At 33.9% G+C, this 24924-nt stretch overlaps 2 protein-coding genes across 10 annotated transcripts in view; both read left to right on the top strand.

The window, feature by feature from the left end:
* Positions 1-459: 459 nt before the first annotated feature.
* Positions 460-6126, top strand: LOC148167837 (uncharacterized). Its single transcript, XM_088045267.1, has 8 exons — positions 460-707; positions 811-921; positions 4783-4881; positions 4933-5031; positions 5138-5236; positions 5294-5491; positions 5544-5639; positions 5708-6126. The coding sequence occupies exons 1-8, from the start codon at positions 696-698 to the stop codon at positions 5903-5905; spliced, it is 912 nt and encodes a 303-aa protein (XP_087901393.1). The 5' UTR covers positions 460-695; the 3' UTR covers positions 5906-6126.
* Positions 6127-6936: 810 nt separating this feature from the next.
* Positions 6937-24924, top strand: part of LOC148167833 (uncharacterized) — a 291253-nt gene continuing 273265 nt past the window's right edge. For 8 of the 9 annotated variants that reach the window (XM_088046391.1, XM_088046390.1, XM_088046389.1 and 5 more), the window contains exons 1-3: positions 6937-7354; positions 7422-7603; positions 8560-8674. In XM_088046391.1, coding sequence (XP_087902517.1) covers positions 7521-7603; positions 8560-8674 — 198 coding nt within the window. In that variant the 5' untranslated portion in view covers positions 6937-7354; positions 7422-7520. The remainder of the gene's footprint in view (positions 7355-7421; positions 7604-8559; positions 8675-24924) is intronic. The other variant, XM_088046387.1, reaches the window with a different exon arrangement.

Raw genomic sequence — 24924 nt, 5'->3', positions numbered from 1 at the left:
GTAAAATTTTGCATTTTGACAGAGTTAGTACCCGACTCAAAAATAGTGTAGCTTCCCCAAAGTTCAAAGCTCTAAAACTAAAATTACTAAATAAAATTACTAATTTTGTTAAAGAATAGAAAATTTTTGCTTTGTGTTAAAAAAAAAATTCTAAAATTTGTTTCTTGATCTACAATTTTGCAGTTTAGTAGCGTTATCACATCACTAAAAAATAATAACTTTCCCAAATTTTATAGTGGTAGCTCTAAAATTACCCAAATTATGAGGTTTGGAGGAACAAGCCAAAAATTTTTGCTTCGCTCTAAAAATAAAAATTTCTAAAATTTGTATATATCGCTCTACAATTGTGAAATTTTAATGCATTTCCGCCTGCAGATTTTATCCAAATTCTGCCTGGCTTTCCTGCTGCGCCCCTGAAGCCCGAGCCACTGAAAAATGGCGCGTGCGCCGATTGATTTCCACGGGGCTCAATATTCGCGACCGTGGTCTCGAGCAAACCTCCAAGTGCACCAAACACATCGCGTACAGTTGAAAACACCGCTCATTCTCACCTGAATGGTTATGTAACCGTAACACGAGGAAACCACAGTTGGAAGCATTCCGAGACAGTCAGCATTCGAAAGTTGGAGCGGCCTGACGCTCTCTTGCTTCACCTGGTGCGGTGGGATTTCGGTCACGATTTCGGCGTTGTTAGGATGTCGCTGAAGGTAAGAACTTTTCTAAAAACTTGAACTTTAGCTCAAATAATAAACAGTTTTTCTCGCCGCTCCACTGTACTGTTCATTCCCACGTTTTTTTTCTCGTTTTCAGAAAGAATCTCTGTCGGATGTTCAATTACACTTGGCTGCATTGAACGGAGACTTGCCGCTTCTTAAGAGGATTCTCGATAGCGGAAAAGTGCATGTGGATTCCAGAGATAAGGTAAATTAAAGATAAAAACTGCGAAAGGTGTCACTTTTTCGTTTCGACTAGTAAAAATAGAAGTCAAGTGGAGCACATAACCGGGTCAGTCTGCATAAAATCGTCGAAGAAAGTTGTGAGATCTGAATTATTTATTGTTTATTTCTCAATAGAGAAGTAGTAACAATTGTACAGGATGGAGCTATAAAGTTAAATTAAAAAGTTTCGAAGCACTGTGCAGTTAAATTAATATTTACAAGTCGTAAATTTTATAGCGGGCATCGATCATATGCAAATACAAATTGTGTGGTTTTGTCTGGTCATTGTGCTAGATTGTTTAATGTTTCAGAACGAAAAAAATTAGTTAATAGAGAACTGGATCAGTTTTTATTTTCTTGAAGGCCGAAGTTGATCTCAGTGATAAGATAAAATATTATTATAGAGCTAGTGCAGTTTCTGTATAATTTAAACAGACAGGAAAGGACAAATTATTGTCATAAAGTGGCAATAAACGTAAATTCTACAAATTTATTCGTTTTGTACTCGAAAAAATAATACCACATATAATAATACCAAAATTATGGAGAATTATTATTATTCATAAAAAGTAATGATCACATTGAAACCACTTTTTATAAAATTTGAATAAATCGTACTTTTTTTTCTTCACTCAAATAAAAAGTGGCTACAACTAATGATGTTCCTTAGCGATAAAAGTGTGATACATTTAATCTCTAATTTGAAAAACGTTTAATAAAAGCCAGTGTAAGAATTTTAATTGTTTTTGACGTATTTTGAATTGCAGCTTATTTTTCCAAACGTTTTTAATGCATTTCTAGAATTTTTTTTCGTAATTTTTCAATAACGAGGTAGTATAATAATTCGGTCATGGTTCGACCTTGGACATTTATCTTTGCTTCATCTATTCAGCTGAATTGACCTTTTTGGAAAGAATCATTGGAATATACCGGGTGTTCCGCGAATTACTGAACATAGGGAAAAAACATAGGATTTTATTTATTTTTTTTGCTCGTTCGAACCTACGAATTAAATTCGGTTAATGGTGGATCGTGCTTTAATAAGAGGTTCTTAATTGATAGAAATTTTTAAGATTCAATGTTATTGCAGCATTATTAAAAAAAAAGAATCAAAAACGTAAAATTTCAAATTTCCCACTAAGCCTAAAGTTTCTTTTTAAATTTACTTGTACTGGATAGTACCAAAGGTATACACCAACCAAGGAAATGAAAATTTGCAGTAAAAAGGTTCGTTTAGGCATAAAGCGACACAGCTTTATTTTGTAGTCTCACAAACCTTCGAAATTTTGAGCGGGAAATTTTACATTTTTTAATCCAATTTTATTATTAATGCCGTAATAACATACAATTTTAAAAACAATTCTTAGAATAAAAATTATCTACAGCACAATCCGTCATTAACAAAATTTTATTCGAAGGTACGGCAGAGTAGGAAAAAAATTAAATTCTAATTCTCATGTTATGAAAAGCTGGTAATTTTGGTAGTTCCAATAATTTTGCACAGAAATTTGGGCAAGTTGTCACTTTTGTTTTTTTTTGTCAACTCTACGAAACTACATACAGGGTGTTTTTGAAATACATGTACATAAAGAGAGTGAAAATTCTTTATCACAAGTTCAGCCTATTAAGAGTAAAAAGTTTTAGTAAACGTCTTTGTTTGGGCGCCACTGATTTAAAAATGAACAAAAAATCGAGTTGCTGGTTGCTTAGGTAACAAGTTATTCCAGGTGCGTTTTTTGCCAGTGGTGTAGAAAGTATGTGGATTGGGGTTAATTTTATCTTGTCAGTTTTTGATTTAAAAATACGTTTTTCATACTTCACACTAAATCTGGGAACATCGAGTAAAAAAAATCGATGTTGAACTCAATTTCAACAAGAACACAATAACATCGATCTCCAATACATCGGAGAAAACATCGATTTTGAAAAATAGTAATAAAAAATAGCATAGTTTGTTGAGAAAAACAGAAATTAATAAAATTCTTAATAAAGCAACAAAATAATAAGCAAATACGAGTAAAACAAAAATAAATGAAAACTTTAAGTAATAAACAAAATAATAAGTAAATAAATTATAAAAAAATAACAAATTCGAGATTAATAAGAATAAACAAAATATAAAAAAACAAAAATATTACTCCCTTAAATTAAATTCCAGTCTTCTTTATAAATATCACCAAAATCAAGAGTGTAAAATAAAATACATACATTGAAACCGCAATTATCGATTTTTAATGATACATCGAAAGTAAAAATATTTGTATTAAAAATCGATGTTTTTTTGGCAAAATCGATATTAATAAAAAATCGATGTAAAAGTCCCAGATTTACTTCATACTCCTTTTGTTTTCTACATGCATTTCAAAAACTCCTGTATAAACTTATAAAGTAAAAAAGACGCGTAATAGAAATTTTCATTTTTTATAGCATTTGCTATACTCAATTGCGACAAGAAAATCACCTTTTGAATGTCTAGTCAGTCGAACGTGACATTTAGAATACCTAGTTGGTTATATTTTGCTAGTAGGCATCACTGCATAAATGTCAATTGAGTCAATGTGGGTGCCGTTTTTAAAGCCAATGACCTTCGAAAATAATAAAAGTGAACTAATTAAGTAAAGTTATCACAAAAATTTGCTGAAACACATTTGAATTTTAATTAATCTTCAATTTTTCGATTTCCCTACTAATAAAATTTCCCTAAATTAGCGAATGACGTTTTAAATTTATATCAAAAAACAAAATAGATAACTATTAATTATAGTGTAATCTTGGCGAACAAAATTTTGTGTTTAACACGTCTGAAAAATGCTTTGAAAATGCTCAGAGACTAAAATCGTCACCTTCCGGGCTCAAATTTCAACACAGCCCAGTGAAACAAATAACCATTTTGCACCGCTTTCGTTGTTGAAATTTGGAAATTAACGGTTTAAAATCGCAAAAAATATTTGTTTGAAACGTCAATAAGTTTGCAAGTAAAAGTCTAAAGAATGCTTGTTTCTTTAAAACAGTTATCTGCGTCATATTTCAAATAAACAGAAACGCAAATTTTTGTTGCTTGTTAGACATTTTTAGTCGCCATTTTCTAGTTTAGTTGCGCCATCTGTTGACCCCCGAATCCGCGAACACCCGGTACATAAGCTGCTTGCATTTTTCGCATGTCCTTCGTTTCTAAAACTTGTTTATTTTAATTATCACTTTTAATAGATAAGATACTGACTTGCGTAATATTTGCAAGCTCTTTCCAAATCTTACGACTCGAATTCAATAGCTTTTAGTTTAAAAACTCAGAGATTACGAATTTGATCAACATTTGATTCATCGTGTAATTCAAATCTACTTTTTTTGGAGTTTCGTTTACATTTATTTGTATTAAAATAATAATGCAATAAAACAAAGGAAGAGTTAATAATAACACAAGTAGAATATAAATAGCATTTATGAGTTTAAGTAGCTCATTGTTGTTTCTTTTGTAGTTGTAGCTGTCATTTCTAATAATATAGAATTCCTTTAAATAATAAAAGAGCAAAAGTAATACAAAACAGATTTAATGAAGTATTAATTATGAAACAATTATTTTTTCTATTTATAGCAGTGAAATATGTGACTAGCATGAAAAATGCTAAGCTACTTATGTTAGACTGTTAGATTAGCAAAAGTTCTTTCAGAATAACGAGGTGAGAACGTGCTAATAAATTCAGTTGCGTAAGTGAGTACATAATAACAAATTTCTTACGCATTTTATTACCTTTGGGTTACGAGTTATTAGTTGTAATGTTTGGAATGTCCAAACCTGTTTATTTAGTAGTAATAAAACGTAATAACAACTTTTCGATAATTTTAGGAAGGCACGACTCCTCTCATCTTAGCAGCCGCCAATGGACATTTCGACTGCGTTCAAGAGCTGCTTGAGCAAGGTGCCGATCCAAAGGCCAAAAGAATAGTGAGTTCACTCTCTGTCATTAGAAACAATCTTTGATGTGAATATTTCCAGACAGGAACGACGCCTCTCTTCTTCGCCGCTCAAGGAGGTCACCTGGACATCGTCAACATCCTCTTAGACAAAGGGGCGCCATTGGATTCTGCGAGTGTCGTAAGTGTACCGCTATAACTGTACCAAAAAGACAGTTGTTGCAGAGATGAAATTAACCTAAATCGACAGATAAATGCATGCAATTAAGAGATGTGTGCTTGTACAGGATGGAGGAAGCCCGTTATTTGTGGCCTGCCAATGCGGACACATGGATGTGGTCAAGGAGCTGGTCAACAGGGGAGCCAAAGTCAACACGCACATGAAGGTCAGCGAAAATCACTTTTTCTTAAATTCTATTTCACATTTCACCTTCCTTTTTCAGGATAAAGCGACTCCGCTGTTCATCGCCGCCCAAAATGGTCATTACAAAGTGCTGGTTTTTTTATTGGCCCAGGGGGCGATTGTGGATGCCAGTAGAACGGATGGAGCCACTCCTTTATGGATTTCCGCTCAAATGGGCCACGATCACATAGTAGCACAATTACTGAAAGCAGGAGCCCGAGTGGACGCAGCTCGATATGTAAATTTTTTATTATGCAATTGACGATTTTTGTAATTGCGGAATTTTGCAGGACGGCGCCACCGCAATTTTCAAAGCGTCGCACAAAGGGCACTCCGCCGTTGTAGGGGAACTGATAAAATACAGACCTTCGTTGGGACTTTTATCGGTAACTTTTGGAACAAATGCAAATTTGTAAATCTTCGCCATCTAATTAACCCACTTCTTCATTTCCAGAACGGTGAAAGTGCCCTCCACGCCGCGTCGTTATCCGGCTGTCTTCCGGTCTGTAAGCAACTCGTAGCTGCCGGTGCGGACGCCAATCTGAAGAACCAGGAAGGTTTCACACCTGCAGAGGTCGCTCAGAGACATAAACACAGCACCGTCAGCGACTACCTCAGAAACTGCTCTAATCGGCATCTTCCCGTCAAATGACATAGAATTAAGCAATTAAACTCGTTTATTGCAATGTGAGACTGTTAATTAATTTATTTTTGTTACAATGAGAGACTATCCTGTGCCTTTGTCTTTTAACGTTTGCTCAAATTGGAGGCTCTTTTGAATTTGGATCCTGTATTTGAGATTGTTTATTGTTTTTACTTTAGCGGTGTGCAATGTGTTAAGATGTTAAATAATAAATGGAAAATAAAGGCGTTTGAAGTAAAAATAGAGTTTTAATTACAAATAATCGGCACCGATTTATCTTCATATTGTTAATTGTCTCTTTAATTCCCCTTTTCTTGTTTTTTAGTTTTATTTTTTTTTTCCTGAAAAATCTCGTGAATTTATGAGAGCTAAAGAGTGTTTTCAAATTTAAAATGTCTTTTCAAACAAACTAAATGAAAAGAAATCTAGACAATTAAAAAAACTAGAAAATCTGAGAAGAAAATTAAAATAATAATTCTTTTTTGAATTTGATAATTTTGAGTCTTCGCTTTGTGACTCCGTCGCTCGTTAAACGCCAGATTAAAGCAATCATCAATAATTCATCCGCCACATGATTTGAAAGCGCCGTTTCCCTTTTGAGTCGCTGATAATACGTGTTCCGCGTCTTGCGATTTTTCCGGGCGATATTGAAAAGCGACTTGAAACACATTCCCGTTAAGGGTGAAGGGTTAAGTAGAATAGACACTTGGTAATTGCATTCCTTAATGCTAATACAGCCCGTCCGCCGAAAGGGATAATTGCCTTGAATTCCGCATCAGCATATCCTTGAAGGAATTCTGCTGCGACCCCCCCATCACTTCCGCCTCACAGTACCATTTATTTTAGAGCCTCTGGAAAATTTCGGCTCAATGGGCGCGTAATTACTTATTTCGCTGACGCGGATCGGGACGACAATTGCAGGAGTTGTTCATTCAGCAAACATACAAAAATCGTTTATTTTGGTTCATATTTTCCGCAGAAAAATACCGCAAACTTTGCCAAGAGTTTCTTGCGATCACGGCGGTAAACAAAACAGTTGCTCGCTGAGTAGTCTTCGAATCTCACGTGTTAAACAAGCGTCAAACGTTGAATTGATTCATCAACCGAAGCGTCGAGATAATCAGATTCTTAAATTAGTGAACCGAATAAGAAGATATAAATAAGTGAAATCTATTTTGTCCGGCCGGCGATGCGCACGCGTGAAAAGTTTTACTTCCTGGCATTTCTCGGCCGATTTTCCCTTATAATGTGCCACTCAACATGAAAAAAGTTGCATGATTGCGGCTATTCCACCCCTAAATCCTCCCCGAAGCGGCGAGCGAGTTTGAAAGTTTGTTGGCGCGCGACGTGCAAATCGCAAAAGTCGTCCGTTTTTCAATTACCAGTGCAAATGCAGAGTTTAGGGGATGAACACGTCGAAAGAGAGAACCGCGGGATGCAAGAAATAAACAGTGCAACGTAAGTATGAAGAATATTATAAGCAAGTGGTGGATTATTGATTTCCCTGCGCGCTGCGCACTGGCAGTTTTATAAGTTGGTACTACCATATTGGATCATGCCCGTAAGAGTCCGGGACTAAAAGTTTTTTACACGCTTTAACTACCCCCAAGAACTTTAGCAACTTATGAAAAGTCCGGATTCCGAGCCGGAGTCGCCCCCACGCGATCCCCGGAGCTTTTTCCAAGCGTCGCAAGCCCGAAACTCCAGGTCAGTCCGACTTTTAAACTTCCGAATTGCATGCGTGTGTTTGTTGTTTACAAGTTAGGTTAGGTTATGTGCACCGACGTAGAGAGCGTCGCGACGCCTCTCTCTTTCTTTTTGCATAATTCACCGGACGGAAACTCCGGGCTCCGATCAAAACTGATCTTTTTACGACTGCTGCGTCCGGATCGAAACAAGTGTTCCACAGCAATAAAAGCCGAAACTCTTCGTCCGTCTCGCTCCAGACACCTGTTAAAGCGGACGGGACAGAGAGCGACGCTTTTCGTTTTATTGTGCGACTTTTACGATGGGAAAACTTTGACAAGTTTTTCCGGGGGCTTTAATTAAGTCGCCAAAAAAATTATTAATGGGGAGATTGTACAATGAGGGCGATTTACCTCGTTCGAAGGTAAACACGACTGCAAAAAGTTCGACGGAGCCGCACTGACGGGAAACTTTCAAACTTTACGAGAAAATACTCAGAGATACTAAAAGGCGGATTTTAATTCGATCAATACGCGAATTATTTAGACCCATATTTCTATTTCTTATGTCACCTCGACCTGTCTGTCCTAATTTTGAAAGTATAATTAAAAATCAATTCTTTAGTTTGCCTCGCCTCGCCTCGGTGGTGCCGCCATCTAGCTTAAACGGGTTTATTTTAGTTTTTTTTTCAAAAATGCGACTCAAACTTAATGAAAGCAATTAAAACAAAACTAAATTATATTTGCCTCAAGTAAAAAACCCTCAAGTTAAACCCAATCTGCGGCTGCTTGTTTTGGCCGCAAGCACGTTTCCTCTGATCAGTATTCAGTTGTTTACTGTGATATCAAACTCCCATTGTTTATAAAAGTTTCCCAACTACTCTCAAAGTTTCGTAATAAGATATCGATTTTGTCCAACACACTGTACAAAGTTCTATCTTGACGCAGACTTGTAGACACTTTACTTGTTTCTTGCAGTGAAAATATGGCCGGCAGACAGAAAAGACAGAGTCACTCGATCGAAAACCTTCTGGAGATTCCGTCCACGTCGAAAACGACTTCCAGGAGGACGCTAATAGGACCCCCGAAAAAGGTACGTGGAATTTTTCTTTGTTTAGACACTTTTGGACGGGGATGATTTGTTTCGCGGTGGCGCAAGCAGAATGTGATACTCTAGGAGGCGCGGTTACGCTATCGAACGATAGGTGGCTCTCGTTGCATCGATTCCTGAAAATATTTTCGATCTGATTTCAGAAAATTCTAACACCCATTGAATGGAACAGAAAATTTTGAGAAAATCTCGCTCGTTCAGAAATAAATTAACCGTTTTACCACTTTTTTTTTTAGATTTTTTTTTAATGTAATGTCCCATTGGTACAGTTACAGTGGCGAGCAATAAGTTCGGCCTTTCTGGCGGTAGAGAACGATAAGGTTTTTGTCGTTTTGTTCAGCGCTCACGTTGTCGTTCTCCCAGGGGCGTCGAATGTGGCAAGGGATTAGCTGCTATTGCCCCTCAAAGAAATGCGGTTGCGGTCGCTTATTTGTACACATTCACTGTTAATGAATAAATAAAGTTTATGAAATTATTTTTTATATTTTGTTAAAACTTGAGTTGTTAATGATAATTCGTATCAAACTTTTTGGTGGCAGAAAGAGTTGTTTGTTGAACATAATATGTATGTTTGCGGTGGCTTTCGCTAATCTGCAGGCTCCGAAATTCGCATCAGCCGGTAGTTGCGAGTAAATTTAATTAAAATAACGTTAGCGATTCCGCGAAAATGTCGCCGTAGATCAAAGAAAAATCCAAACCTCGGCGGCGAGTACACGTATTAAGTAAAAGAGCTCGTCCTGGTTTAATATCAACTTGATCCCCTGTGAAGGCTTAAAGGCGAAACCAGAGAAAAACATAAAGTCGAGCTCTCGCCTCACACGTTTTAACCTTATTAACTGTGCACACATCTGAAGAACAAAAAGGGAATCAAATCTCTCTCAGAGGCAAAAACAAATCCCTGAATTTAATTAATGACGTTTTGAGGAGGAATGCTTTGTGCCCAGTGGCCGCTGCTTTCTGCCTTTGAGAGCGTTTGTCTAAGCAATCAATTCAATTACACCGAAGAATGATTGCGAAACGATCCGTTTGACATGGACGCACATACCTCGGACTTCTGCTCTTTCAGACAACATTCCATCTGAAGCGCTGCATATTTTACCCGGAAAGGCTTATGCGATGTGTGGCCCAAGAAAAGCAAACAACCCTCGCAAGGGATGCTAACATTCTCACGCTCTAATCGCGTGACACTGCTGATGGAAAAATCGGATGTTTCCGGGACCCTGATTATAGTGTCATCGACGATAAAAATTCTGCCACTTCGTCAATATTACAGTGTTCCGGACACCAAATAACTAAATTATATACTCTCTTCGTCATTACTTTATTCCGCCCAAGAGAAAAATACGATCTACACATAAAATACCATCTTTTATGCATGAGCCACTCTTTTACACATTGGGATTTCGGACGTTATTTATTTATAATATTTGTACTTTGTGATTGTTTTTATTTTGTTGCGGTCAAACTCGATTAAATATGAATGGTATAATTGAATTTTTCGCCGCCCACAGGAAAAGTATTATAACCGCCTTTGTTCTCTTTAAACAAAATATAATTACAGCTTCAATATGTACAAATAATAAAGCAATCCAGCGAATTCTTCAAATTATTGTCCCACCTTTGGCTCGTGCATATAAATGGCCCTCGCGTGAAAAAAGCACTATTTTAGCAATTTGTTATATAAAATATACTATTTAAAGACGAACAAAAAATTGCACTTTAAATAAAAAATTGTAATTTCGGTAATTAGTGCGCTATGGCAATATAATTACGGGAGTTCATTAGTTTGACCGTCTTTATAAACTCTACCAGATTAGAAGATTGTAGAACGGAGGAAAACAGTTTATAGAAATATTTTGCAAACGAACTAAAAATTTTTTTTAAATCAACATTTGTAATTCTTGTAATTTTTATGCTATGATTTCTGGAGTTTACTAGTTTAAATAAGTTTAAAAACTCTTACAAATTTTAATAAAATAGCATAAAAGACTGATCTCAGAAAGTTTTATTTTGAAGACGAACAAAAAATTTCCATTTTTCAAATAAATGTTTTTATTATTTTTGGTAATTTTAACGCTATGCCAATAAAACTTGGGGTGTTTATTATCTTTAACATGGTTATAATCTCTATAGAATTAGAATGTTCTAGAACAAAAGGAATTGCTTTTAGAAATTTTTATTTTGGAAAAGGTTTAAAAATTGGAAATTTATATTTTTGGTAATTTTAACGCTATGGAAATAAAATTTGTGAAGTTTATAATTTTTAACGTGTTTATTAACTTTACTAAATTAGAATATTCTAGAGTAAAAGAAACAGTTTTCAGAAAATTTGATTTAGCAGACAAATTACAAATTTCCAATTTTGATAAATAAAAATTTATGTCTGGTAATTTTAACGCCATGACAATAAAATTTAGTGATTTTACTGTTTTGGACAGGTTTAACAGTTCTACCAATTTGAATAAAATAGAGTCTAGGAGACTGACTTAACAAATTTTTATTTTGAAGATCCAAAAATTTTTAAAATAAAAATTTGTAATTCCAGCAATTTTGACTCTATGGCAATAAAGTTTCTGGAGTTTATTGTCTTTAACATGTTTATTAACTCCACTAAATTAGAGTGTTCCAAAGTAAAAGAAACAGTTTTTAGAAATTTTATTATGCAAACGAATTGAAATTTTTAAATTTTTATAAATAAAAATTTATATTTTTGGTAATTCAACCACTATGGCAATAACATTTGGGGGTTTAGCTAGCATCAACACATTTTTCAAATCCATTAAATTAGAAAACTGTAGTGTGTAAGGGATAGTTTTTAGTAATTTGTATTTCAATGGCGAACCAAAAATTTCCACTTTTTAAAATAAAAATTTGTAATTAAAGTAATTTTAATGCTACGGCAATACAATTTGGAGAGTTTATTGTCTTTAATATGTTACATACCTCCACTAAATTAGAATGTTCTAGAGCAAAAGAAACAGTTTTTAAAAATTTTATTTTGAAGATGAACTGAAAATTTTTAATTTTCATAAATAAAAAGTTATATTTCTGGTAATTGTAACGCTATGGAAACAAAATATTTGGAGAATTTACTAGTCTGAACACGTTTGTTAAATCTACCAAATTAGAAAATTGTAGTGTGTAATGGATAGTTTTCAGAAATTTTTATTTTAAAGTCCAAACAAAAAATTTGTACTTTTTAAAATAAAAATTTATATTTCTTGTTATTTTAACGCTATGGTAATAAAATTTGGGAATTTTACTAGTCTGATAATGTTTATCAAATTCACCAAATTAGAAAATTATAGTGTGTAAGCCACAGTATTTAAAAAAAAATTATTTTGCATTTTTTATTATCATGAATAAAAATTTATATTTTTGGTAATTTTACCGCTATGACAATAAAATTTAGGTCTGCTTTGAAATAATAAAATTGAAAAGCAAAAGAGACAATTTTTAGCATTTATAATTCTGGAGACGACTAAAAATTTGCAATTTTCTCGCGATGCTAAATTAAATGATTGTAGACCAGAAGAAACAAAGCTAAATTCGTCAATTCCTTAAGATTCTTGAATAATAAGATTGTAGTCATCAACACATCTAAAACACAGCCAGAAGTTCGCATATAATTCTCTGCAATCCGCTGAGAAGTCATCAGCACCCCCGAGAGCCCTTGAAACTACACAAGGAGAAACCCTTCCACCAGCCACCTCTTTCCGCTCTTATTTTGAAAATGCTCTCCGCGTCTATTCTATAATAAAATGAATATTAAAAGGCAATTTTCCCGGAACAAAAGCCCGTTAATTAAGTAGTTTTTAACGGGGTAAATATTTAATAATTTAATTCCCGTCACGGCTACCTCATAGTGTTTCCGGTGGCTTGTTCATTAGAGTGGCCACCGTGGCGTGGAGGAGCCGTAGCAGCAGCAGGGAAGTAAAGTAAGGGTTAGTTAGCATCGCTGGAGGGCGGTATAAAATGCAAGCTTGACTGAAGACACGAGTGCTGCTTGGTGCCAGGAGCCGACCAGGATAATAAGTCAACGGGAATTACCTAGCAATTCACACTGGAGAGGCCAGGATGATCGGCGGATTCGCCTAAAAGAACGAGAAATTAATTAAACATTTGTTGTCTTGGTCTTCGGATTGAGTGAGATGCAGAATCCAAAGTTTTAAACAACGTCCGACGACATGTTAGCGTGTGTCACAAAATTAATTAAACCTGCGATTAATTAAGGGAGGATTCTGACGTTTTTTACGGCGCGTTCGCATCCACCGCCCCCCATGGATGTGGAGGTGGAACTGGCGCTCTTGAAATGATTGTGTCAATGCTAAATTTATGTTTATTCATCCGGATTCGATTCTCGAATTGATCTCTTTAGATTAAAAATTCAAAGGGGGAAAAGATCGGTGCACGGGATAATGAAAGACGCTCTTTAATTTGAAAACTGGATATCTATTCAAATTGTTCTAACATTTTTATGGCAGTACCACCCTTAGAAACGCTAATAACCCACACAACACCTCTCATAAATTGCATAAAAATATTGCATCAACAAATTCTGTTCAATTCTGTTGCAGTCTAAGTAGTAATAATATGCAACAAATTTATTATTGATTTTTCGATTAATTTTTTTTGTGATTCATTTTACGAGCAATATGATAATTTAAGAGCGGTCGCTACTAAATTTTTCATAACAATTTGTAGAACCTAGAGTTGCACTTTCTTATTTGTTTCTTTAGCATTTAAAAATACTGGAATTTTTTATAAAGTAAGATGCATTTTTTTCTCGTTTTTACATCGCGTTACATTATACAGGGTTCGGCAACACTTGTGTCCACCCCCAAAATCGTCTTTAATTTTAAAGATAAAATTTTGAAAATTTGCATACGCTCACAGTTGGCAAAGCTCTAGAAGCTGACGCAAAAATTTGTTTTGTATCACTGATAGTTTTGGTGTCGCGACGCCTTAAAAATGTAATTTTTAGTTAATTGTGAGAGTTTGTGATATCAACCCCAAATTTAATTTAATTTTTTTTCAATATAAATGTGTTAAAAATATGTCAGCTGTTATTTTAGATTCAATGCAAATGGTCTTCAAAATTTGAGAAAAAAAAGCTGTTTTATCAAGTTAGTTTCCAATTTCATTACGTCAAAATTGGTAACTACGTTTACACCCATCTGTCAACATCTTGTGTCACAAATGACATCTATCCTTTGGTTCGCTTTAGATTGTAACAAAAGTCTTAATTGGTGAAATTGTCGCTTTGTCGATGTTAATTAACGATTTCTGGTGTCCATAAAGTGCAACATGCCTGTGTTAATCAAAATTAATCTTTATAAGACGGAATGAAGTGACTTGTGAAATTTTGGTGTAAACGTAGTTTGCCGCTGCGCTGTCAGAATTTTAAAAACCAACTTGATAAAACAGCGTTTTTTCGCAAATATTAAACACAATTTGCATTAGATTTAAAATAAAAACTCAGATATTTGTATCGCAATTATGTTGGAAAAAAATTAAATTCGCGAATATTTCCGCAAAAACTCGAAAATCGCTAAAAATTATATTTCTTAGACGTCGTGACGCTAACCAAACGGTGATAAAAAACAAATTTTTGCGTCAGCTTCTAGAGCTTTGTCAACTATAAGCGTATGCAAATTTTCAAAATTGTAACTTTAAAATTAAAGACGATTTTGGTGGTGGACGCAAGTGTTGCCGGACCCTGTATATTTAATAATGGAAAAAATGATCAAAATCGTGACTAACTGATTGAAGTAACATGAGAGCACAAAATTGTCTAATTTATATATATTTATATATATTTTTGGTCAAATGCTTACGGCTTATAGTTGATTAAGTTCTAGAAAATAACGCTTTCTTTATTACTGTCAGCTTGGCGTCGCGACGCCCAAGAACTGAAATTTAGAGTTTTAGTGGAAACACTCGCTAACTCTTTTTTTTAACATAACTGTGATAAAAAAGTTTTTGTTTTTATTTTAAATTTTATGCAAATTGTGGTTTAAATTTGAGAAAAAACGCTAGTTTCAACATCATGACGAAACACTTGCAAATTACATTTATTCCAAATTTCACAAATCACTTCATTTATTTGTCTGAAGGCATTTGAGATCGTAGGGCTTTTGTTACAATCTAAAGTGTGCTAAAGGATCGTTTGGTGTATGCGTAGTTTCCAGTTTTGACAAATTTGATAAAAACGGATTTTTCTTTAAATCTTAAAAACAATTTGAATCAAATCTAAAATGACAACTGAGGAGATATGTTTAACACATTTATATGTATTAAAAAAAATCATTTAGGTTTTACTATGCCTTAAAAATGGCTAAAATTTACAGATTACAATTTTCAAGCGACGCAACGACAAAATTATTGGTGATAAAAAAAAACTTTTGCTTCCGATTCTGTATAACAAATGCATAGGAACGTGAAAAAGGTAACTGCTCCTAGTACAGAAATCTTTATTAATATAGGAGGTTTTTTTTAAACATTTTTCCTGTAGTCCATGGCTTAGTCCAATAATGCAGTGCAATCATATCAAAGATGAAAATACAGTTTTATTGTTTTCCTATCGTTATTTCTAAGAAAGAGCTATTATTTCACAAACAACTGGACAATTGCTGGTTGTAAATTATAAAAGTTTAGCCTAGATTTAAAGTCTAATTCGTTTTTCTACAATTACTCCCTTAATTATAAGAATATTTTGTTGAACTTAGGACGATTGTATTCAGAAGAATTTATTCTTCAATTAATCCAGATACAATTTTGATTCAACAACCTAAGCCGAAGTTTTCACTCAAAATTGGTGCAGTGTAATTAATGTTACAGAACTCATATCAAAAAAAATGAAAAATCTGTAGACAATTGTAAGGACACCATATATTCAAAATTTCAATTCTCTATGTCAAATGGTTTTCGAGTTATGATAGGTAAATTTTATATTGTATTGCCCATAAGGATTTTAGGTAGCGACCTCTCTTAAATGGACGGTTTCGAGCAAGATTCGTTTTGGAGCAACATAAGTTGAAATCTTATGAGAAACCAATTTACCAAGACGAGTGGAATTTGAATATTGGCAGTCTAAGACACACGTCTAAGCCCTATCTTCAGACGCAATTTTATATATTAAATAACACTAAAATGCAAATCAGAATTCGGACTTTTTCTTTTGGGGTTCAATTTGATAAGTACGTTTTGCTCCATAAGATCCGGAATCAGAGATTATTTTTTTAGGTTCTAGTGCACAAACATTATTTTTTTTTACTTTTTCTTAAAACTTGCAGAGTTATGTGATTGCTCGACAGTGTTTTGGAATGCTAATTTGATTATTTTTCCAAAAACCTATAAATTTTATCGCCGGGATAAGTATATATTTTCCATGATATTTTTGAAAAACTGATCTTGATGTTCTAAAAGAAAGGCAGTTTCTACTACTACTAAAAAATGCTATTGGGTAAAACATCTTAATTTCTAGACACATATTATTGAGTTTTAAAATGACTTAAATGCTAAGACAGCGCAGATTAATACGTTCTAGAGAATTTCTTGATGCTGAAAAAGTTCTTAGTTAGAAGTGGGAATGTAGAAAATGTAGAGAATCTAGAGGGAATGTAGAGAGTCTACAGAATTGAGAAAATTTAATGGAAATCTAGATGGTCTAAAAAAACTAGAAAGAGTCTAGAAAGTTTACTGGGAGCCTAGAAGTTTTGGAGAATCTAGAGGGTGTCTAGCAAACCGAGATAAATCTAGAAAACCTAGAAAATGAACTGAGAGTCAAACAAATCTGTAGAATATAGCGAGTGTCTAGCGAAACTGGATATCTAGAGAATCTCGAAATTCTAGTGGAAGTCTAGAGTCTAAGAATAGTACAGAAAATCTAGAGAATTCAGGCAATTAAGGAAATTCGAAAATATAGTGGGAATTTATAGAATCTACAGAATGAAGAATATTTATAGAGAGAATCAAGTGTAAAGATTCTAGATTGTCTAGAAAATTTACTAAAGGTCCGATTGCAGAAACGCTGATTAAACAACGGACTATAAAATCCTGGATTAAATTTAGTCCTGAACTATATTTTGATCCTATTGCAGAATCGTGGTTAATAGATGGGATTACGTAATCCAAAATAAACCGTTTTTGATTGTGAACGAACCACATTTTGACATGTAACTTCACGGATTAAACCAAATAATGGATACTGCAAGTTAGAAAACTAAAAACTGATCTAAATTTAAAATTATTCCTAACGTGAATATTGCAATGCAAGTTTTGAAATGTCGTTTTAACTGGACATGTACCAACTGTGACACTACTGTAAGTAGAAGATTTATATTGCTTGAAGATCTCCGCATGACTAAGGGGTTATGGGGGTTACTAAGAACTACCGAATTATTGGAAAAATAGCGATATTTCTAACATTTCTCATAACAAGACTTTCAAATCATAGAAATGAATTTTTATTTGTAAAATTACTCATAATTTACTATCTCAACCTGTACATTATTTTAGAATAAGGTTATTCTCGAGTTTGTCATTTTAAAAGGCTCTGAATTGAGATGTTTCAAATACTAAATTGCACTCTCTTACTTCTATTATGTAAACCACCATTTTAGAAAGTTTTTCTCTATATCAAACGCTCTTAAAACTAATTAAAACGGTGAGGAAAAAGTTATGATAAAGGAAAAAAGTTAGAAACATATTTCTTCGAAGCGTCCTCTTATTGCAATTAGGATGAATTGTACATTTCGTATTAAAATTGTATCCAGACTATTACAGAGAATTTATGCCTAGAATTTGATGTAATTAGTTAGTTTTTCGATTTTTTACCTTGTATAAGTTTTCCAGTGTAGGGTCTTGTATAATACGTTTATCAAAACTTTGGTCAAAAAGTGGTCTAGAGATTTTTTTTCTTTCAAAAGCTATTAAAACAAACGAAATCGGTTAAAAAATAACGAAGTTACTGAATTAAGTTAATGAATGGGGCTACATATAGTATATGTATGTACGTATAAATTTTTAGTTTTTAAACAAAATGCTTAAATTGATTTGTAATCGAAAAAAACATTCTTTTGGTTAGTGGTTTTCACCCTACATTTTTGCTTAGATTCAAAAAATTATAAAATATAAGCTCACATCTACTTGATTTGGGCGACTTAGCTCATAAGCGTTGTGGTCGACCTATTATGCCTGATTCCTGAAAATGCCTAATACGCGCACATCCAAAAATCATGTTTAGTTGAACATCCAAAGCTATAATAAGAAAGTGCCTGTCACCTTTTCCATTAATTAAGATTGTTTTCCCATTATTTAACATCCACAAGTCGCAAAACACATAACCTAAAAGATTTTACTTAGAAGTGTCAATTTAGTTCGTCCTATAATCCGTCAAACTTGTGGGATTATGTTTAGTCCCAGACTAAATCGTTTAATCCAGGATTAAGACGTTTGTGCAATCCAAATTTCGTTTAGTCCTTGCTATAGTTCAGAACTAAATTTTAGTCACGGACTACATTTAATCCCAAACAAAAAATATTATTCTGCAATCGAATTTGACGTATAATCGTAGATTAAAGCTTTAGTCTTGAACTAAAAATATAATCCGCGTTTCTGCAATCGGGCCTTATGAGTCTAGAAAGTTTGGAGAATCTAAAGGGTATTTAGTGAACTTGGAAAATCTAGAAAATCAGGTGGAAATTTAAAATCAAGGAAATCTAAGCAATCTAAGAAATTTAGAAAATTTAGAGAAAATCTTGAAAATCTGTAAGAATCTAGAATAAAATTAAAGAAAGTTTAGAAAATGTTTACACATTTGATTCTTACTGTGTAGTAAATTAAAGATTTGGATGTTCCAAAAATTTAAAAAAATGACGAATGGGCAAAGAAACAGAGTCACATATTGCTTCGACTGCCTCCTTATTACTGTGTTCTGAACCCCATCTAATTAATTTGAACAAGTTTCCAAATTTAAGCTCGAACGTGGTGGACATGATTCAAACAGAAGCCGCCAAAATTGGACCCGATTTGTGGAAAAACTGTATTAAACAAGTTGATGAGAGTTATGTGTCGCCTAATTTTCCCAAATTTGTGATTGATTTGGAAGAAAGCGACGGCGATGAAAATTTCACTGAAAGCGACAGCGATTGATTTCATTCTAATTAATAAAAAAGAACAAACATGTAAATGTGTTTACTTTTATTCCGATTTAATTCTTATTCTAAACCCGCCCCTGTCCTAAATTCGTTCTTGACCACTGAAAATGATTTGCAATGGGGTTGCTGGCACCTTTGAGAACCCTTATAATCTTTGCGGTAATGAGGACTGTGTGGCATAAAAAGATGGATAATATGGAACATTCTGAGTTTGGTAAAAAGGATCTTCATTGTGAAAATAATAATTTTCGTTCGAAAGTGACGCAATCTCACGTACTCTTGGCCCCCCAGAGACGCCTGCGAATGAAAGCATCCCCGCAAATTGCTTGGAAGTTTCACTTTGCAGTTGGTAAGAATGCGATCATTTTCTGGATTTATGGAGAAACAAAGGTAATATATAGAGCCATTTCGTCCATCGGCTTGGAGTTATGGCATCGCAGGTGACATTCCAATTGCTCGCAAACACCTGACTTGCCTCTTTATCGCCGTTAAATGATAACGAAAAAGTTGTAATGTTGGAAAAGGGTTGAGGGTGTAGAAACCTCATCCGTCATCCCTCTTCATCGAACAGCCGTGGCTTTGGTGACAAATAGCGGCTTTGTGCCGGTCCGACAATGGCTACTTGACTTCCGGGCACTCGCCGGAGTCCGGAGTGATTAAATGCGAAGCAAACGAAAGCATATGCGGCTCCGGGTGGCCCTCCGTCTGTTCGAGGACCCCTCGACCGTACGTGGAGCGTTTTGTGCATCTCTAAGGAGACCGACGCTTTCAATGGAAAGTCATAATTCAAACTCGGACGGGATTTAATAACGCAACGGACGTGAAAGACCGACAAAATAAACACTCATAATAACAATCGGCTGAATAGCCATGTGTGTTTACCTGGAGACTTTGCAAATTTACTTCATTAGCTCGTTCGGAGAAGCGAAATTTCTTCATTAGCTAATTTCAATAATTCATTTTGACGTGTTTTTTAGCACGTCTCCGCCCCATTCCGCATTCAAATGACATGGAAATAACGCCATAATGTATTGCTGGTAGCAAATTCATTTAGGACTCAGTCATGAATAAGATTGCGTTAATAATCAGTCCATAAAGACGCAGTCAGACATCAGGACAAATGGGGCAAAAACAATGCCATCCGCTTACCGAACGATCAAAACATCTTATTATGCCCTCACCGACACAGCCAAACAATGCCTCAAAAAATCCTTTCCACGCGGTCCACCATAAATATTTATTACCGCCCACCTACACTACTCTATGAGAAAGTTTCGCTGTAAATCATCCCTTGCGTAATTTGCCGAAGATAATTTATTTGTGGAGGTTTTTTATGATTCCAGCACCCGAAACGCTTCGGATGGAACGTTTAAAAATAATTGGACGAAATAACTGAACAAGTCAGACTGATTCAATGCAGCTAGACGACTTCCATTACTTCCAATAATTAAACGTTTTAACCCGAGGTATTGTGTATTTATCAGCTCCAAACAGACATTTTCTCTTTTATGCCACCTCGACATCTTTAGAAATTAAAACGACTTGCTGGAAAGGGGCGACAGTTGTCCAGACTGCCAATACGCAAATTAAAAGTGAATTTCGAGGATCGCGGATGCTTGGCTTTCAATGCAGAAAATAGATCCTCCGAGAGCTTGTGAAAATAAAAAGTCTTCAAGAGACAAGAATTTTGCTTTACACTTTACAGCAGTTTTGTGCGAAAGTTGGAGGAATCAAAATAATAGTTATTTATGTACAAAGTCAGTAAAGTCATTCTTTATTGAACGACTGACAGACGGACACTTTTATCTCCAACCGTCAACAGTTCTAATTGCAAACAATTAGAATTACAATAAAAATCAAATGATATTACATTGAGTGTTTTATTAATGGCAATACAAAAATTAATGTTGGGAACTATAATAACGAATATTTAAATATTAATAGTTATTATTAACCAAGGTAAGAGAAGACACTTTTCAAACTGGACTATTTTATTAGAAATAGTTTTCTCCACCGTGGTTAATATCGCATTTTTTTCACTACTAAAACGTTGTTGTAATTTCTTGGTAAATACAAGTTTTCTAATTTAAAATGTGTGGTGCTCTTTGCGAATCTGTCAAAATTTGAACTTGACATTTGACATTAGAAACTGTCAAATTATCAGTTGAGAATAATTTAACGTTTTTTTTTAAAGATGTCTTTGCCTTATGGCTGCCCAACAATCGTTCTTCTTAGTTTTGCCTTTCAGCTCGCTTTCGTTCTTTGAGAATTTTTGCTCTTTGTACATCCAACAGGTGCATGTAGGCAACCAACAATACCATTTTTCATTATTAACTAGCAGTAGATAATGAATTTATTAGTGACCAGTAGGAGAGAAAATCAACTTCTTTGGTCAAAAGCAACATAGATAATGATACATTTTTAAGCTAGTAGTGAAAAAATTAAATATTATTCAACATTATAAATAATAATGTACTGATATTATCTTAAATATGTATGGATAATCTGAACCCTCATAAAACAATTTCGAAGCTTTGTTGTTTTAATGATGTTTTACATATCTACCTTAATTTGTTAATGCGCACTATGTTCTTTAACACAGCCGTAAATTTTAGAAATCACTTTTGTTTTTCTTGAGTGGATAAAATGTTGAATGTAAAGTCGTAATGATGAACCAATATAAACAAAAAGTCACAAGTTAAAGGAGACAAATAAAAAAAAACAAAGTTTTATTGTAAGCAAAAATATAAAATTAGAAATCACATTAAAAATTCAAAAAGATGCAGTATATAAAATAAAAAAATTACAACAATTTATGAAGTTATAATAAATTTTTACTTCAAAATATAAAAAAAATAAGCAAAAGCTTTTTTAAATGCAGTTTGATAGTAAGGAAGTTACAACAAAAAATTCACTATCTAAACTTAGTTTATAATTGTACCTACCTGTATTTTGAGGATTTGGATTTGGAATATGCAAGAAATTCTACGTAAAAGGAGTCCCAACAACATTAGTTTGCTGCAAAAGAGATAAATTGACTGAAGGATTTTGTCTAGTTTTATTAGTCATAAAATTTTTTCGGAAAAATTAAAATTTTAGCTCCTGGAAAAATTAAGAGCGAATTCTTAGCAAACAATAAGCGAGAAAATTGTTGGCAAAAATCACATCTCTTATCTGTTGTAGTTTCCTAAATATGAAACATCGATATTTTTGAATTTTTAAAAAATTTGGTGCTCTAGCGACTACTATAACTAGTATAATAGTTTAAGTTTATAGTTTAAGTTTAAGTTTATAGTATAACTACTATAACTATACTATAACTATAACTAAACTTATTTGTTGACAAAAAAAGTCAGACAGTTGTTAATTTAGTGTGAGATTCTGCGTTAAACATCAAGTAAACTAGGCATTGATTAAAAACTGTTTTATGAGATTTTTTGGAATGATTTTTAAGAATTGGTTTCAGGGCAAAAACGACGATAAATATCTTTGAGTTATACACCAATCGAAAGAGCAGGTTGAGATTGATCAACTGGCCAAATCTTAGATTGTTGGGTCAAATAGTTTAGTAGTGGCGGTCAACAAACAAAAAAATGCAAAAAAAATATCGATTAAGTCAATTTTTTTGTAAAAAGAACGACCATCAAATTTTACGTATTTAAGAGCGAATTCTAATAGAAAACAATATGAAAAAATCTATTGTGCAAACCGTTTCTTTCTATCTGTCGTAGTCTCAAAAATATTGAGCATTAAAAATTTTGGAACTAAAAATTTATTTTCCGAAATTTTAAACGACTCCAACTCAGTTTTTTGTTGTCAAACCTGGATTTTGAGCCCGGATTTGGAATTTGCACGAAATACTTAAGTGAGAAATCGACCGAAAAAGGTTTACATAGTTTTAATCATTAAAGTTTTTTTCGAAAAAGTCAAATTTTGACCGCAAAATTTAAGAACGAATTTAACAAAATAAACAAAATGCGAGAAAATCCATGCCGAAAGCCACTTCTTCTACCTGTTCTAGTTTTCAAGATATGGAACAACGATATTTTCGAACTTTCAAAATTTTGGTTCTCCAGTGACAATTTCCATTTCAAACGCTTCTAATTTGGTTATTTGTTGACGTACGGGAAAAAATTGCACAGTTTTGGATTCTACATGAAATTCTGCGTTAAACGATTATCTTAAGGTTGCTCCACAAATAACCTGTATGTTGAGCAAAATAGATTTTCAGAGGTTGTTTTTGGGATTTGAAAATAAAAAGTCGCGGGCAAAAAAAGAATAATTAAAAAAAATGCGAAAAAATCGACCATGAAATTTTGCATAATTGTTTTTAAATTATAAAAGAAATAAGCGAGAAAAACTGTTACCTGTTGTAGTTTCGAAGATATTGAGCATTAAAATTTTTAGAACTGATTTCTTTAAGAATTTTGATGATTTCGTGCAGATTTCTGCTGTTTTCTTGGAATTCAACCGTTGAATTTGGATAAAAATTGGTGGTTTGGTAGATTTCGAGCTCTTCTTTGCGAATTCAAGCCAGAAAACATCGAAAATCATGGAGAAATCGTCGTTTTGCATCAAATTAAGCGGATTTCTTTAAGAATTTTGATGATTTCGTGAAAATTTCTGCTGTTTTCTTGCAATTCAGTCGTTCAATTTTGATAAAAATTGGTGGTTCGGTAGATTTTGAGCTCTTCTTTGCAAATTCAAGAAAGAAAACATCGAAAATCAGCGAGAAATCGTCGTTTTGCATCGAAATAAACGGATTTATCTAAGAATTTTGATGATTTCGTGCAGATTTCTGCTGTTTTTTTGCAATTCAGCCGTTCAATTTTGATAAAAATTGGTGGTTTGGTAGATTTCGAGCTCTTCTTTGCGAATTCAAACTATAAAACGGCGAAAACCAGCGAGAAATCGTCGTTTTGCATCGAAATAAGCGGATTTCTTCAAGAATTTTGATGATTTCGTGCAGATTTCTGCTGTTTTCTTGCAATTCAGACGTTAAATCTTGATGAAAAGTGATGGTTTTGAAGATTTCGAGCTCTTCTTTGCAAATTAAAGCTATAAAACATCGAAAATCAGCGAGAAATCGTCGTTTTGCATCGAAATAAGCGGATTTCTCTAAGAATTTTGATGATTTCGTGCAGATTTCTGCTGTTTTCTTGCAATTCAACCGTTGAATCTTGATAAAAATTTCAAATATTTGTTGCAGTGCCTGAATTTTGAAATTTTCATAAAATTCTGCGTAAATTGAGCTTCAATAACGCAGGTGTGCTTCAAAAATAAACGGGAAATCGATCAAAGTAGGTTTAGATAGTAAACTTGATTGATGAGAACAGTACAGATTTGCAGTTTGTTACATAAAAATTTAGAATTTGCGGCAGGTAAAAAAGTACAATAAAGTGAATGTTTACTTCCGCGAATCACTTTTTGGATGGCCGGCAATAATTTTTTTTGGACGAAAATTGTCAACCTTTGTAAGATGAAAAGACAGTGCCGGCGTTAGGATTCACCTTACGCAACCCTATCAATATTCAAGCAATTTTTGATGAATCCCGCAAGCGCAACGTAATCGCCGTTTTCGGCTTGGAAAGTTCAATAAGCATCCAGTGGTCTAATTAAGAAATCTGCGGTTGGAGCTCAGAAATTCCTTTTACCGCTCTAAGCACACTCTTTACTTATTCCGCGCGCATATTTAATTATGTATAGATATTCGCGGGGCCATCAATATCTTAATAATGTAGGGCATCTATATTCAGAGGAAGCGGCATACTTTACTTTTGTTTTTGTTTAACCGCGCCGCCGAGGTTTGCGAGTTGCACGTCAGATTAAAAGTTTCGGGGCTCGGGAATCGATGGATCTTAACTCGAAAACTGAAGGTGCATTAGTCAATCGTAACGAATTGTATTAAGATTTTTGCCCGTCTTTTGATTTATACGTGTTTGCCCCCCAAAAATCTCCAAATGGAAATCTCCATCGAGGCGGAAAGGGTTCAGTGTCTGTGCATACCTTTCGATGCCAATGATCACCGTTATTGAATCAGTGTAAAGTTTCGAGCAAGAGATGATAATAGAA

Source organism: Gnatocerus cornutus, chromosome 9, assembly GCF_029298725.1.
Source record: "Gnatocerus cornutus isolate USDA-ARS CGAHR chromosome 9, icGnaCorn1.1, whole genome shotgun sequence".
NCBI lineage: Eukaryota > Metazoa > Arthropoda > Insecta > Coleoptera > Tenebrionidae > Gnatocerus > Gnatocerus cornutus.
This window is presented reverse-complemented; position numbering and strand designations above follow the sequence as displayed.

Coding starts and splice junctions, on each gene's coding strand:
- LOC148167837 (XM_088045267.1), top strand. Junction 4,882..4,932: donor ATCCAAAGGCCAAAAGAATA/GTGAGTTCACTC, acceptor GAATATTTCCAG/ACAGGAACGACGCCTCTCTT. Junction 5,237..5,293: donor AAGTCAACACGCACATGAAG/GTCAGCGAAAAT, acceptor TTCCTTTTTCAG/GATAAAGCGACTCCGCTGTT.